At 34.7% G+C, this 15,964-nt stretch overlaps 5 protein-coding genes and 2 long non-coding RNA genes across 13 annotated transcripts in view; 4 read left to right on the plus strand and 3 right to left on the minus strand.

The window, feature by feature from the left end:
* Window positions 1–54: 54 nt before the first annotated feature.
* Window positions 55–854, plus strand: LOC147907782 (uncharacterized). Its single transcript, XR_015546855.1, has 2 exons — window positions 55–314; window positions 727–854. It is a non-coding gene; the product is annotated as an uncharacterized LOC147907782 (long non-coding RNA).
* A 567-nt stretch (window positions 855–1,421) lies between these two features.
* Window positions 1,422–2,818, minus strand: LOC105147637 (uncharacterized). The gene is made up of 3 exons (XR_846327.2): window positions 2,688–2,818; window positions 1,937–2,135; window positions 1,422–1,850 (listed from the first exon to the last, which is right to left on the minus strand). It is a non-coding gene; the product is annotated as an uncharacterized LOC105147637 (long non-coding RNA).
* On the plus strand, window positions 2,719–4,296 carry Alr (Evr1_Alr domain-containing protein Alr). Its single transcript, XM_011058792.2, has 3 exons — window positions 2,719–2,941; window positions 3,047–3,158; window positions 3,833–4,296. The coding sequence occupies exons 1-3, from the start codon at window positions 2,871–2,873 to the stop codon at window positions 4,226–4,228; spliced, it is 579 nt and encodes a 192-aa protein (XP_011057094.1). The 5' UTR covers window positions 2,719–2,870; the 3' UTR covers window positions 4,229–4,296.
* A 167-nt stretch (window positions 4,297–4,463) lies between these two features.
* On the minus strand, window positions 4,464–7,636 carry LOC105147635 (transmembrane protein 145). Its single transcript, XM_011058791.2, has 4 exons — window positions 7,434–7,636; window positions 5,861–6,293; window positions 5,195–5,784; window positions 4,464–5,055 (listed from the first exon to the last, which is right to left on the minus strand). The coding sequence occupies exons 1-4, from the start codon at window positions 7,578–7,580 to the stop codon at window positions 4,777–4,779; spliced, it is 1,449 nt and encodes a 482-aa protein (XP_011057093.1). The 5' UTR covers window positions 7,581–7,636; the 3' UTR covers window positions 4,464–4,776.
* Window positions 7,637–9,951: 2,315 nt separating this feature from the next.
* The window catches only part of LOC105147634 (ribosomal RNA-processing protein 7 homolog A), a 49,628-nt gene continuing 43,615 nt past the window's right edge, over window positions 9,952–15,964 (plus strand). Inside the window, exons 1-5 of one of the 5 annotated variants that reach the window (XR_015546853.1) lie at window positions 9,952–10,473; window positions 10,544–10,876; window positions 11,474–11,767; window positions 11,850–11,935; window positions 14,350–15,154. Coding sequence is in view for 3 of the 5 variants with exons in the window: in XM_087411649.1 (XP_087267775.1) it covers window positions 10,431–10,473; window positions 10,544–10,876; window positions 11,474–11,767; window positions 11,850–11,935 (756 nt within the window). In the remaining 2 variants the exon portion in view is untranslated. Of the gene's footprint in view, window positions 10,474–10,543; window positions 10,877–11,473; window positions 11,768–11,849; window positions 12,106–12,940; window positions 13,251–14,349; window positions 15,155–15,964 lie in introns of those variants that run through there. The other 4 variants (XM_087411649.1, XM_011058790.2, XR_015546854.1 and 1 more) reach the window with 4 other exon arrangements.
* Window positions 12,003–15,934, minus strand: LOC105147633 (Uncharacterized protein C7orf26-like protein). 2 transcript variants are annotated; one of them, XM_087411648.1, is made up of 4 exons: window positions 15,696–15,934; window positions 13,298–13,919; window positions 12,921–13,219; window positions 12,003–12,665 (listed from the first exon to the last, which is right to left on the minus strand). In XM_087411648.1, exons 1-4 carry the CDS (start codon window positions 15,712–15,714, stop codon window positions 12,577–12,579), a joined length of 1,029 nt encoding a protein of 342 aa, XP_087267774.1. In that variant the 5' UTR covers window positions 15,715–15,934; the 3' UTR covers window positions 12,003–12,576. The 2 variants fall into 2 exon arrangements, with proteins under 2 accessions (XP_087267774.1, XP_011057090.1); XM_011058788.2 differs by lacking the exon at window positions 15,696–15,934 and adding an exon at window positions 14,409–14,550.
* usp (retinoid X receptor ultraspiracle) overlaps window positions 15,020–15,964 on the plus strand; it is a 102,475-nt gene continuing 101,530 nt past the window's right edge. The window contains exon 1 of one of the 2 annotated variants that reach the window (XM_011058787.2): window positions 15,020–15,154. In XM_011058787.2, the coding sequence (XP_011057089.1) occupies window positions 15,136–15,154 (19 nt within the window). In that variant the 5' untranslated portion in view covers window positions 15,020–15,135. The remainder of the gene's footprint in view (window positions 15,155–15,964) is intronic. The other variant, XM_087411647.1, reaches the window with a different exon arrangement.

Raw genomic sequence — 15,964 nt, forward strand, 5'->3', positions numbered from 1 at the left:
GATACCAACTGTAGAATCTCCTCCATCATGGTGGTTTCCTCTATCATGGTGAATGATGGGAGTGACTTATCTTTCTTTTTTCTATCACGATGGCGACCAGGGCGACCATTAAACGTGTTGCGAGATGTTAAGTGCATTTCGGGTCGTTTAGATTAGACAGTCAAAATTTTTGAACAGCAAAACTGTTGCGTTATGCTGAACGCAAAAAAGTAGTCAACGTTACTGATGAAACAGAATAATGCCTATTGAACGCTTCCTGTCCAATGGCTCCTGTTAACTGATATCAAACTGCTGTTTTCAACATAGTAAATCTGGTACTTCTATTGACTAGAATTAAGAATACTATCTTCATTCGCTTTGTTCCCATTTATTGCCAGTACTGATCTATAGTATATACTATATCTATAGTATACCTATATCTATAGTATAGGTAGTATACTACAGGTATTCAGTATTGGCAATGAATATCGCAACACAATAATATTAGTGAATAATAAATTTATTTATTAGTGTTAATATTATTTATGTATAGTATTTACAAATTTACAAATTAGATTAAGTCAATAAACTAGTATTCTGTACATCTATTAGTATTATGTACATCGATTAATTTATTTATTTACTATTTACATTATATTTGTTTTTTTTTTTTGGTAGACGTGAACAATATTCATAGCTGATGATATTATTCAAATCTGTTTTTTTAAGACAAATCTGTTTTTTCAGATTTTTGTTTTGATAGGAGGGCATCGATTTTGAAAGGATCAGACTTACTATGCTGAAATACAGTTTTGTATTATTTTGTATCTGAGCCTGTATTGAAACTATTGAATAAAGATATTGAGATTAAACCATGTTGACCTGTTCTGATTTACCAGATTAGGGACAGGAAGCGCTTTCTTCATCAGTATCAGACTACCGATTCTCTACCTCAGAGAATTCAAAATGCTCATCTATATTCTATTCTTATATAGGAATTATATCGAATCAAGTGCTTTCAGGAACTGAAGGATTATTCGCATTACTAATTTGATTTCCGAATTCGATGAAGACAAATTTGATAATAAATATTTAAAGGTGAAATATTTAAAGGTGAAGAATTAGTTATGCAATTTGCTAAAATTTTATAATAATAAAAATATCAAATTAATTAACATAGGCAATTAATATAACTTTGATAATTAATTTAAATAATCGCTTAATACAAAATGATAGACATCATGTGACTGATAATTGAACTAAAATTACATTTGCCAGCGCTATACTTACGTACAACAAAATCATAACATATAAGTACATAGGATACACGATTTATCCTTTTTGTCAACAAACATTAAACAAAAATGAAATGATATGATAACGCGAACGATGTAAATGTATGTTAAATGAACATATTCCTAGTGCATATACAACAAAAAATAAGTTTGAATGTGGTAATTTTATTATTAAAATATTAATATACAATAAAATACACAGAGATGCATGAGTAATACACCATATTATAAGTTTTGTGGAAAATACTGAATAAGTATAATATTAACATTTCATAAAAATATTTAATATATATTACAATAGTTAGCAAGATAGATACACCATACTAATCTGGTTGCAATCGTTATTAATTTAATATAATCTGCTCCTTTGCTGTCAGTCTTTTTTCATTTTCGTTAGGAGTATGTATGGAATATAGGCACCTATATTCTTGTATCTAGAGATGTGCCGTTATCGTCTATGAGTACCAGATTGTTGCTATCAAATTTGAGAACTTTAAGGACCTGTTGCTGTTTCAATCCAACCCTTCAATATACCCTTTTTCTTTTTGCCTCTTATAGCAATTAAAATTCTATCACCTGAATAATACATATAGCAATGTTTAGATAAATTTGATCCTATAAAATGATAAATATCTTTTATGTAGTCTCATTTATTGTCTCACCGATGTATTCCACCCCCGCACTTATTGTACATGTATATGCAATATGATGGTCTACCCTCCATCATAGTTTGCCTCGCTGTTATCCACTATTCTCAGTCGACTCAATTTAATTATCTGACTTACAAGGGTTGAAGTAAAAATGTTTCTGCTTGCGACACTTGACACCGCAAAAGGCGACAATATTATGATTTTAATCTCCCTTGAAGATAATCAGAAATATCATATGATATAAAAAATTGCATAATGTATTTAATATTACAATAGCAACGTAACTTCCTCTTAGCAGAAAGAAGACAAATGATGTTAGGGACAATAAAGTTAAAAGTTAAACGAATTCTTTTTTCTTAGATATTTTTTTATGATGATTACTATAGAATACAAGTTTTCTCGTTGACAATTCTAAATCTAAAATCAGTTTGGAGTATTTAATCGCGATAATTTCTCCGAGATAACAGAAAGTACAACAATTTTTACATAGCCTTAACTTTGCTTAGGATATTAAACCTAATCTAAAGTCATTGACGGTGCGCAAATATAACGATACGGAAAACGGAATTTTTTATTGTCATGAACAAGATTCATCATCTCGAGAGAGCGTTAATGCATTTTACTACTGAATTGCATAAGAAATACACCGTAGCGTAAAAATATAGCTTAATAACAAAAGATTTACTGGTCGCAAAAGTAACAGACATCGTATTTTTTTTATTAGTGGATAAAACGTTTTATAAAATAATTAATAAAATCTCACATGTAACACTATAATTTTTGACGACGATAGAAATTATTATTGTTTATTAATACAACGTATTTTCGCGCGTCACCGGGTATATAATTCGGCATCATCAGGTTAGGGGTAGGTCAGATTGCATTATGGAGTGGTTCGTCCGCTGTGAGAGCGGCGATCGTATAAAAATTCCAGTATTATAAAGACATGCTTTTTATTATCACGAATTCGTTTCGTCTCAACTACATCATGTGTGATTTTATTGTAAACGCAGAAAGGTAAGGATAAGAGGCTCTAAGCGTTGAAAGTTTTGTCTCGCGAGTGGACTTAGAGGTTATGTCGCACGTGAGAACTACGTTAACCTACCTGCGGTGACATTTGAGGATCTTCACGCACGGAACGAACGAAAGAATGCCATCCGAGAAACCCTGTCGCGCTTGTATGGACTTCCGGACATGGGCGAAACGCCAGAAGGAAGTCTACGACTCGGAGAAGGTAAATCGGTAGTTTATTGACAAATTCATTGAGGTTTATTATCAATTTTATCGCTATTACTCAAGTTTCAGAGCTTATTTCATCAGAGATAATTATTCTTATCCTATTTTTTAGAGACAATTATTCTTGCTTTTTATTATAAATTTACTATGACGTCATTAATAGATCTGTTCTTTTTTCGGCTGAATTTTTTGTTAATTTTTTTCTTTTTCTCTTCAATACGAGAGTGCAAGAAGAAAAACAGGGAAAATGAACTATGTAAAAAATTCAGCTAAAAAAACAGACCTATAATAAAAATTCTATTAGGGCTTTCCAATTTTAAACAATATAATGAAACAATATAGTAGGCTAATGAGAGTCAGCAATAATAAACAATTATTTATTGAACTATTAATATTCAAATTGTGTACAAGTAAAGATGACATTAATCCAATGTTTGACTCTCATTAGCCTACTATATTGTTTCTTTATATTGAACAGACCTTACAGATAACAATAACAATTACAAGCTATTATTATAAATTATAAACCAGTTCTTTTCAGTTGAACTTTTTGCATGAATTATTTCTCTTCTTTTTCTTTTCACATTGGAGAAGAAAAGAGAGAAGATGAAGAAGTTTAATTAAAGAAGTTTAGTTAAAAAAACAGACAATTTGTATAAATTTTTATTTCAGGAAGTACAAAAGAAATCGGAGCAAACACCAAATGCAAGGAACAATGGTATTCGACAGAATTGTCCTTTAGACAAAGACGAGTTGGGTTCGAAGACTTGGGCCTTTTTACATACCATGGCGGCGTATTATCCTGATCATCCAAATGAGAAACAAAAAGCTGACATGACCAGCTTCTTTGATACATTTTCCAAATTGTATCCTTGCAATATATGCGCAGAAGATTTGCAGGAGCGATTGAAATACTCGCCACCACAGACCGGATCGCAGGAAAAATTGAGCCAATGGCTGTGCAGAATTCATAACGAAGTTAATAAGAAACTTGGAAAACCAGAATTTGATTGTAAACTGGTGAATCAGAGATGGAGAGACGGTTGGTTAGATGGTTCTTGTGATTAATAAGTAGCAATAATAGTTTTAGAATGTACAATGGGACCTGAATACAATACGAATTATTGTGTAAATAATTATTGTAGATTTTTTTCATTGAACAATCTACTTCTCTTAAATTTGTTGGTACAATGTACATAAGAAAATATGATAATGGAAATTAATAACAATATAAGTACTTAAAAAGCTTTCCATGTTTAGCTTTTTTTCTGCGGGGTAATTTTACTTTAAAATAAGAAAAAAATAGGAACGAAATTGTATCATACTTTATTATAAACATCTTCGTGACAAGAGAAAAATTGTATAGATTCAGAACTACATACAAACGTTTGCCAGTGGCAATTTGGTATTGTTAACATTACTCTATTATTTGAATTAGGATTTTCATCTTGATAGATACAATGCAGAAATGTGTACATTTGTTGCATTGCACTATATATGGTAAAAAATATATTGACAATATAAAATCTTTTTTTAATAGCCATTTCATTTTTGCAATAACTTTTTTAACAATGCATTCCACCAGTGGTTGCACATTTATTTACTATGTTTGTTTTTTATTCTAAACTTCGTGGTCGATTAACACAAGCCGGTGTCCGTGTGATAGTAAATGCGGTAGCTGTTCGAAGGGCAGGCTCATAGCTGTGATCCTGGCCATAACCACCTATGGGTACAACTTGAAATGTTCTAATGTGGAATGGAAAACGTTTATTATTCACAGATGGTCGAGTTACATATAAAAACAGTATGTGACCCAAGAAGACAATGAAGAGGGAACTTCCTTTGGCCACGCTCTCTCTCACCCATTCGTCTATGAATTTTGTGTTGATCAATATCTATAGAAATAAACAGAAAGACATGTTTTATTTTTACAGAATATTTTCTATATAAGATAAAGATATAATAAACAATTATTTCAAACAAACTAATTTTTGGTAGTTTTTGTTTGAAACAATTTTTTATATGTATGCATACTGTTAAAGGATGAAAGAGGAACCACACTGATCCCAAGAAAAGTAGCGAAGAGTAGAAGTGGAGCTTCACATGCAATTTTCTGACGGTCTTAAAACAACGAGTGACAAACACGAGCCAGGCAATTAATTTCAATGCTATTAAAATATAGCCAGGTAGCGACTCGTAAATGTACAACACTAATCCTGGATCGAATGCCTCGAATTGATATATACACAGCGACATTTGACAAAGACCAGTAATACTGACAAATAGTATAAGCCATCGAATTTGCGACGCCGTAAGGACACTTTTGGTAACAGTGTAACCCAGAGCGAGTAACAGCATAAGAACTGTGTATAGAGTCTCAGAACACGCTTCTAAGAGTTGGCCTAGTAAATAAGCATTCAATGCTGACACTCCTGTTAGACCAAGATTAATGTAATTATAAAGCTCGCATGACACTCCCAGTAATTGACACAGCAGGGAGGCTATGAACAGTTTGTAGGATATGTGCAGCAGCCTCCTGGAGCGCAATTGCAGCGCTATGTAGAGACTGAGAATGAGGAATATCGTATACAAACAGACGGTTGGTATCAGCAGTGGCAGTATGTCTAAAACGAAAAACGGGCACAATTAAGGAACGTTACTCTGAGACTCGCCGATTATCGGGAAAGTCAAATTACTTGCAGAATTCGTCCGCAGAAAAATGCTCCTTCCAGAATGTCCCGGGCGGCGCGTTGGTCAGCGATATCAAATACGTGATGTTCAAGCCTTTCGTGGAAGAGCAGTCGGCTAAAACCATATACCACCATCTCGGCCGAGATGAGACGAATCTTCTCTGGCTAATGCATCGAACTATACCGTCGTCATCCTCGACGCATCCCGAAGCGAATCTTGTTCTCGTCGATGTGTTCAATGGTATTATTTGACCATTTTCAAGAGAGAGAACATTCTCTTTTTCCTGACACGTCTTATTGGAAGGATAGACAGCGGGCCATTGGTGTTCTCCATCGTAGTACAGAAGGAGCTTCAAATTGCGTTCTTCACCTCCTAATTGAAAGTGGAATCGAAAAGTACCAATCTTCGTTAAAAAACAGAATCTTGCGAGGAATGCCCAGTTCTGAAAAATTGCAATTTCAAGTATTTGTTATACTCTCGCTATTCTATATTCTATGTTTTTTCAAACGGTTTACAAATCATTGGAGTCATTACTTTATTAATAAATAATAACAGTATTGCTTCTGCATTAGGCATTATTGACTACATCTAAAGCATATTCCCAAGTAGCAAATTGACGTCAAATAATGACGTCTTAATAACATTTTAATGATGTCTTTAAGATTAATCATTAAAATGTTACCTTGCTACTTGAGTCAATTCTAAAAATACTATGCAACACTTTCTAATAAATACCAACTGACAGTAAAGATTAAAAGATTTATAATTAATATCTACATATGTTATTAGTATCAGAAGGACCTTCGCAAATGCAATGAGAGAAAAAAGTATAGAAAAGATTTTTATAATTGCATGTCTTCACAATCCATTAAATAATAAATTATATTATCGATATTATAATTTTATACTTAGGAATATAAACGAATACAACATCTATGGTATGTAATAGTTATATCGTTGAATGTAAAATAACATTGATTACTTAGTTATTGTTGGTTTACTAGGTTGTAAAGGCATGCGATAATTGTAAAAATATTTTTATTGTTTTATAATTTAAGTCACGTTTCACAATTTAAATGTAATTTTAATTTAAAAAAATATATTTTTACCATACTTTTAAAAAATATTTTCATTATAATTAAAAAAAAATATTTTTACTATATTTTTCCTCACTGCATTTGCGAAGAGTCTTTTGATACATTCTAATGAAATGTGTATTAATTAGAAATTTTTCAATCTTTCTCTTTCTGATTTGTCAAGATCATTAAAACATTAAATCATTACATCACTACATCAAATTTAAATAATAAAAAAGATTATATCCCTCCGGGAATACAATTCTTATTACTTTAACATTAATTATCGCCTTCATTATTCGCTTTACATTTGCCTTTTAAATCGCACTTATTTAATGAAAATCTACTCATTTTTTATTAACAGCAGGTAGAAACTTATTGAAAACTTCGCTCGTAGGTACACGTCGCGCAATAATATTGACCATACAAAAGTGCTATGGACTGAAACTCCGGTGAAATGACTTCATTTGATATTTTATTAAAATCAATTCTACTCTGATAGTTACTCTGGGTGTAATCAAGTCGCCCTGGAGTATCTTGGCATCGGCGTGTCGAAGCAGCGGCAAATGCGCGATCGAAAAGAGCAGCAGCAGAAAGCCCAGCTTCGAGTTCCGAGTACGCGAGGCTCTTGCGACGAGCGTTCCTCCGCACATTACTATACCGCGATCGCTACAGTTGCATACTGTCAACGGTTAAGCGGCCGCTTTGATCAATATTTCCCGGTGCCATGACTTGTATATCGATTTGATTATTCGCACGAAACGGGTCGACATTCGCGAGATGTTGAGAAAAAGGAAAAAAGGTCAAGAGAATGCTCCCACGCACGAAATTTTGTGCTGTAGATTCTCTCTTCCATGTATTTTCTATTTCCTCTTTTTCTTCTACACTGAAAAAATTTACTAAATCTTAATACATGTTTCATTAAATAGTACCAAGTAAACATTTATTTACAGTAAATAATTACTTAAATATATATATATTTTTAATGAAAGTGTTAAATTAATATAGTTTTTATATCAAATAAATGTATGTTTATATTTAGTAAATATTTACTTAGAACTATTCAAAGAAATATTTATTAAAATTTAGTTTTTCTTTTTCAGTGTAATACTTGAATATATACGTTTTGATTGCGGGAGATTTAGGTAAAATATAATGTAGCTAAAGTTTTATTACTCTAATTACTTTTTATCATCCTGATTGATTATTATTCAGCACTCTCTCACGCTTTTTGTACATAAATTTTGTGTAGATATTAAATTGAAGAGAAAAAGAAAGAAAAAGGAACATTTTTCTAGAAAATGTAATATGCAATTTTTATTGACTTTTATTCTAAAGAATAAAATCTCTTTCTTAAAGATTTAAAATTGATTGAAAACTGTTTTTTAAGATTGGCTCCATTTTCACTTTTTAGAATGAGATTCCACTTCAAAAAATTTAGAGAGTAGATAAAAAACGAAAAGAAGTCGAGTGTGCTACATAATAATTGTTCGCGTGTCCCTGACATTTGTGTGCACGTCGCTTGCACGGCATGTAGTATGCATGTGCAATGTGTTGCATTCTTGCCAGTTGATCGAATTGATTACTTGCAACAGCGAGGAAATAATACTCGCTGTGTATAACGTATTATTTAATTTACTATATTTAGGAAAAAAATTGATTCTTTTAAACAAGTCACCTCGTTTACATTTTTTGTATTCAAAAGAGAAACAAGAGAAAATAATAAGTTTACATTAAAAAAAAAATAATAAAAAGATAATATTTACGCAAATGCGTAAATATTTATTTATTTATTAAAAAATATTTTTAATAAATAATATTTAAACAAAATAATAAAAGAGATAGGCTCACTGGATTAAATCGGTCACAGTAATGCCGATACGGAGCTACATCCTGTGTTAACTCCATATCGGCATTATTCATCGTAATAATATTTATTTATTAAAAAATATTTTTTTTTTATGAGAAATAAAACGAATTGAAGCAACAGCAAATTTGAAAATTTAATTTTTGGATTAGATGAATGGAAATTTTTTTTAATTAATTTTTTCCTGTGTATCTTCATATGAATTTTAACTCTCTTTCTGCTTTCAAATCATCAAGCGAATCCTCTATTTTCAATTTCTTCTTTTCTGTACGTATATCTTCCAAAATTGAAACATACGAAATTATTTTCAAATCTGTAACCTAATCTAGCTCTTGAAGCCATCCCCTAAAGTCCGTTCTATTTCAAAGTTTTGAAATAGTATAATAAGAGAATTTTTTTTAATGTGTTTTATTTTATAGTTCGTCTAATTTTTCTTTGTTTTATCAACCTTTGAAAAAATTTTTGCATTTAAAATAAATAAATATGTATTTGATCGTTGAAGAGAGAAAGAGAGAGAGAGAGAGAGAGAGAGAGAAATTTAAAATACTGAGTGCAAAAAGTGCAAACAACATGAACAGATCTATGCCTACAGCCATGGTAGGGGCTGCGCACAATAGAAGAAATAAGAAATTAGGAATAAAGAATATACGATTTTAATCTATCTGAAATCGGATACATTGAAATATATGATTTCTGATAGATTGAAATCATCTATTCTTTATTCCTAATTCTTAATTCCTTCTATTGTGCGCATGGCTTAATGATTTTAACCTATCAGAAACCGTGTATTCCGATTTATCTGATTTCTGATAGGTTAAAATCATTTATTCTTTATTTCTAATTCCTTATTCTTTTTATTATGCGCAGGGCCTTATGATTCCTGTACACAGAACATTTGCCGCGCGACGGAAGTTGTTGCGACAGCCAATCATCGTCTCGCTTGCTCGGAAGTAATAAATATATAATTTCCACCGCGTGAATAATGTTCCCTATTTCTTTTATTGTGCGGAGTCCTTAAAAGGAACAGAGAATTTCAACCTATCAGAAATCATGTATTGTGGAATACACAGTTTCTGATAGGTTGAAATTCTTATTCTCTATTCTCTGTACCCTGTTCCTTTTATTGTGTGGAGCCCTTTACATCATTTCTATTTTTTTTTGCATGGTGAGGCCGACTTATGGCTCCTTCACACAGAACGTGACACGCTTGCCGCGCAGCGGAAGTTATCGCACTAGCCAATAATTCTATGTTTTTAAGTCGATCTCACCATGCAAAACTTCTAGAAATGTAATATTATTTCCTCTGCGCGGCAAGCATTGAAGCATTATCGCGTTCTGTGTGTAGAAGGCGTTATGTTATGCCATGCCTTGCCATGTGCGGTTGATTTTATGAGAGTTTAATTTGTGAAGTGTAACCTTTTACATTCCGGGAGAATAAAAAAAAAGAAACTCTGATTTGTGTATGTAATATTTGACCATTTGTGCATTAAAAATTTACAAGATTTAAGCTCTATTTTCCAAAATTGACTGCCTGAAAATCTATAGTGCACATAAACTGTAACATTTTCAACATAGGCAGTAAGTTTGGAACACAACCTTAATAGATTCAACACAGCAGTAAGGTTAGACCTTAAAGATGGTTACGAAAGTCAGTAAACAGAATGTGAAAAATTTTAAAAGTAAGTCATTGTTACATTAAAAATACATATATTCTGAATTATGTTTGAACGAAATTATTTCGGCTTATAGCGTTATGGATTCGCTTCGACGCGGACAGTTCTGACAAGCACCAACTATTCTTCAAGGAACATTCCATAAGAAATCAGGAACTGGAATATCCCAGGAACCGAACTCTCTTTGTGTTGAACGTACCACCATACGCTACTATTGATTGCTTGAGCAATGCATTTGCTAATCTGTGTGGAAATGTACAGTCTGTTACATTTTCAGATACGAAAGGGTTTAAAACTGCATATATTGTTTTTAAGAAGGAATCCTCCTTAGATAAAGCTATGGAATTTTCAAAAGATTTCGTAATTACATTGAAAAGTGAGAAAAGCACTTGCCTCACGGGATTAGAAAGTAAGTTATTTATCTCTCGCAATCTGTACGTTTGTTTTTTGTAATTGAACTAGTGTATATTTTTTGAATTTAAAGTGAAATAGATGAAATGTTTGATATTTGACGAAAGCAAGAAAGAAAATTTAATGCAGTTTAATGCAATTTAACACAGAAATGAAAAACAAACTTTATGTGTCATTTGAGGTTTGTTTTTTATTTCTCATATTAGACTGCAAGAAAATTTTCTTTTTTGCTTTCACCAAATATCAAATATATACTTTTATTTTAAGTTCCAAAAATTTACACTAGTTGAGTGATAGAAAAATCTTAGAGCAATATTCATATTCAGACCTTGTATTCAGGATCATCTTACAATATTAAGATATTGTGAACCAATCAGACCGCATTGTATCTTAAAATATTATATTACTTAAGATGATCTTGAATTAGAATGGAGTATGAATATCATCCTGTTCTTTTCAGCTGAATTCCTTTCATTGTTCATTTTTCTTTTTTTTTCTCCACTTGGAAAGAAATTAAGAAAAGACAAACGATGTAAGAAGTTTAGCTGCAAAAAATGAATCTTATTATTTTTAAACTTATTTTTTGTTTAAACAGAATGGTGTAAAGAATATAATGATACTTTGTACGACGAACAATTAATGAAGAAAGACATTGAGGAATGTATAGCTTCGTATGACAAACAAATACAGGATCGTATCGCACAAGAGAAAGCTGCAGAAGAGGACAACGATGGTTGGGTAACTGTAACAAGTGGAAAGAAAAGAGGACAATTTGCTCCATCCAGGAAGGAATCTACCATCGGCAAGGTGCAACAGAAAGAGGAACAACGGAAGAAGAAGCAATTATTTAATTTCTATACTTTCCAAATTCGTGAAACAAAAAAGCAGAGTAAGTACAATTATTCGTTATAAGATTTACAATTGGCAATTCTTTTTGGAATTATGTTTAACTTGTGTGATTTTTCTTTTAGATTTAGCGGAGTTGCGAAAGAAGTTCGAACTGGACAAAAAAAGATTGCAAGAATTGAAACAAAAACGGACGTTTAAGCCATTTTAGGTATGTTATATGTGTTAAATGTTGTAAATAATATTAGGATATAATTATAAGATCAAAATCAATTGCATTTTGTCAAAATTGTTTTATTTTTTAGTAAAACGAATATACGATTGTCTAATGATTGAATTTTTATGTACAAACAATTATTAGAATATCATGATCAAAATAAACTACATTATCGTCGTTATTGTCGCCGCCATTATATTAGGTTGATGCAAAAATGTCGGTTTTTACTGTTTTAAACTTTGGTGCTTTATATTCTACAATATTATGTTCAATTATGTTTATGTTGCATCATTTCAAGTATTAATTCCGTTCTGTTAATTGTGTCAGTAATTTTGTTCTCAGTGTTAACTTTGTCAATCAATTATTATCACTATTATTAAATATGAAAAAGAAGCAATTCCGAGCAATTTTTTATACAAATCTAAAATAGATTTAAAAGCAGCGAATGAGAGCCTTGAAAATGAAAAGCTAGGAATAACCTTCAGCCATTGACAACGACTTGAAAACAATTATTGAAACGGATCCATTAAAAATTATTAGAGAATAATCAATCAACAGTTGTTCGTCATTTGAACCAAATCGGAAAAGTAAAAGCTCAACATTATTTTTGCATCAACCTAACAGTTATTTTCATCTCAAGCTGCTTTAGTAGCATAAGTTTGTAATGTCCATTCTATCAAAAAATGCTGATACGATAATGGTTGTAGAAGAGCTAATAATTCCTCTGAAACAAATGTTAAATTTATTTATTGTATAATATATTGTAAACTAGTATTATATACTATATTAATTATTATATATATATATATATATATATATTTATATTTATTACTATTACTATATAGTATATAATCGTGAATACATTTAATATAAAGATATATATGTATATATGTATATATATATATATATATATATATATATATATATATATAATATTACATTATATATGTATGTATTAGAGATTAGAGCATGAACATACGTTTGTTTCCATAAATACAGTTCGCTGACATGGCCGCGCTGACTGCTTGCGCGAGTCGTTCCATAGCTAGGTCACGCAAGACTGTGTCGACGTTCGGCCGATTCTGCAGATTCGTTGTCAATAAACGAGTAGTAGAGGCCAAATGTTGCGCCGAAATCGCGTGCTTGTTGCTATCATTGTTATTTAGTCGTAGCACCGAGTCCATGAGTAACTGTTGAACTTTTGAATAAAATTTTCGCGACTCCTCTTGAGCCTCTGTGTTGTTCGTAGTATCACGCAGAGGACTCAATATACACCATCTGTAGGCAGAAAAAAAAATAATTCGATACATTAGACACTTGTTTGTCACCTTTATGTGAAGTTATGAAGAAAATGACCTGAATAGGCCCGCTATAGGTGTTATTGGGGTCATCGGAATTCCACCAGTAGGCAATGCCGGATTGTCCATCAAAGGCGTCAACAATAAACTCGGATTTTCATCAATCCATTCGCCTACTAATCTGAGCAGCTCGGTAGGTGGATCTTTGTCCTCGTAAACTTCACCTATCGCCGTCAGCAGGTTGGCAGTGAAATGCGGAGTGAGCACTGGCAGTTGCTTCAGTTTGTCAATGGATCTTGGAGTAAGCACGAAATAATCATTGAGCACGTGCCTCGCCAGTCCTACGCTCTGCGGCGAGGTAGAGCCCAACTGCTGCATCCAAATACCAGCTGCATTTAGAACTGCCTTGTTTTGTGTAGTGATTGCCAACGATACCAGGTTACCTAGAATCTTGTATCTGGAACTGTCTGCTGGAAAGAGCGACAAGAAGAGAGCATTGCGTACTGCAGGACTGCCACCTGGACTCTGGAAAAAGTCGCTCATGATCTCTATCAGCTGCAGCTCCTGTATTGCCTGTGTCGTGCTGCGTTTCTTTCGCTTCTCTATCTCTCCGAATACAAACTCAGATATTAAATCCATTTGCAAATCTACTTGCTTGCCAGGCCTACAGCAAAGTACCTCTTGAACAAATAATAAAATTTAATGTGATTGGGGAAAGAGAAAAAATTTTAATATTAAAATATAGGATGACAAAAAAGTTTGACCATAAAGTTTGTATGTTTATCAAATCATTATGTATCAAGGCAGCAATTGATCGTTAAAATGATATTGAAATCTTCATTTTGATATCAAATAACGTCAACCTGCTATCTGGACAGTCGATTAAAAAAAATAAACTCTGAAATATGTATGCATTAATTACATCTTATTAAATACGAAAAAGATTGCACTAAAAGATTTTTATTGGATTGGATTTAGAAATAAACATTATTAATGATTTTATAAACCAAACTTTTTATCACCCTGTAATAACGTAGATCTGATATTTTAACTGTACAATATTAAATTGTTGAAATATATATTTATACAAATTTGATTTTTGATGAATAGAGAGCGCAGCTAAAATAAACAGATCATAGCGGCATCAAGATAACCTATACAGTTCGTACCGATTCTACATAGAGCTTCCCTGGCGCAGTAAGGGAAATCCAGCTTTCGGAGAGCTTGCTTTACGTCGCTCCCGGACATCGTAACGTAGACGCAATCACCGGATTATTTATTGCGAAGGAAACCGTTCAACTTTTATCATTGAGCGTTTGACAACGTTTGACAGCGATCATGTGCACGCGCCTGTATGTATGCCTATGTGTATACACATGCATGTTAGACGGTCGGAAACCGAAGTCGCGGTGGCGCGCACCGCGCACGCCGATGGACCATCGCCGCGCAGTGGCGCCACCAGCGAGTAGGTTGCGAAGTGCATTATTAGTCAAAACAATCCGCCGAATTGGTGATCTATTTTTAGGTCGCGCCCACCGTAGCCCACGGTGCTACGCCGTTTTTCCCCGGGAGGTCCCGGAAAAAAAGTTGGCGCGGCCGGTGCCCTTCCGCGACGCCGTCTCGTATCCGCGGATAAGGTTCAACGACCCCCCCTCTACCATCGCGGATTGTGACAGGCCAGGGAGCCGTGCGGCCGTGCGCGGGCCGGCCATGTTTATACCGTGGTGAGAAATTTTCGAGCCGTGCGCCGAGCGTGCCAGCCGCCGTGAACCACGAGTGGGACTATCTCCACGTGCGCCGTGGAAAGCGCGAGTTCCTCGGCCGCGCGTACAACCCGTGCTCCAGGAAGGTCCCCCCCTCGCAGCCTCCAGCAGCGCAGGGTCCGCGGAATCGACGATGGAGTCCTCCGACAGGGGTAAGTCTGTGTGAGGATAACACCAAACGCGTGGGAAACGGCGGCAATATTGTGGCATCTGACAAACGGATCGTGCGACGTCCCCGGAGGGGCAATGGCAGTGTCAGGGTCGAAACGGAACTAGTTCAGTGACCGCATTCGCCGCCGGGGGGCTGGCTGCGCATCCGACGTTTCTACACGCCCGGTCAACGAACGTGCTCTACCCGCCGGTTGACGATAGTTGACGGCCGATCCGGTCGTCGAGACTCGAGGTCGCCCATCGAAACCGCTTGGGCTCTCCGACGAAAATCGCCGTCGCTCGATTGAATCTATGTCACGCCGCGCACTTTTGGCCGCGACTGTACCACCGCGTCGTCCTCCTTCTCTTTCTCCTCCGCCTCTTTCCTTCCTCTCTCTCTCTCTCTCTCTCTCCTCGCCTCCCCCGCGTTCTCACCGTCTCGCTCTCGCGCCTCGGATGAGGACGGAAAGAAAGAGAGAGAGAGAGAGAGGACAGTGTGCGCGCGCGTTACGCCTCCAGGGCATCATCCTGCGGATCGCTCACGGGCACGTGGTGGAATCATTGCCGCCGAAGTTCGAACGAAGAAATCCGAGACGGCGATCCGCCCGCACGGATTCCTCCGTCGTCGGTCTCTCCGATCTCTCCGGTCTCTCCTCTTCGCCGTCGCGACTCGCGTATAGCCGAGAAAGCGACACGGCGACGTTTTCCCCACGCGCGCGCCTCAGCGAGCCCGTAATCCCGTGAGAGTGCGACTGGCACCGGGCGTTCCGCGTTGCGCAACGCCACGGCCGTAACTGCGTGTCTTTAACCTA

The sequence above is a fragment of the Acromyrmex echinatior genome, chromosome 12 (assembly GCF_024713525.1).
Source record: "Acromyrmex echinatior isolate Ae372 chromosome 12, ASM2471352v2, whole genome shotgun sequence".
NCBI classification, from domain to species: Eukaryota; Metazoa; Arthropoda; class Insecta; order Hymenoptera; family Formicidae; genus Acromyrmex; species Acromyrmex echinatior.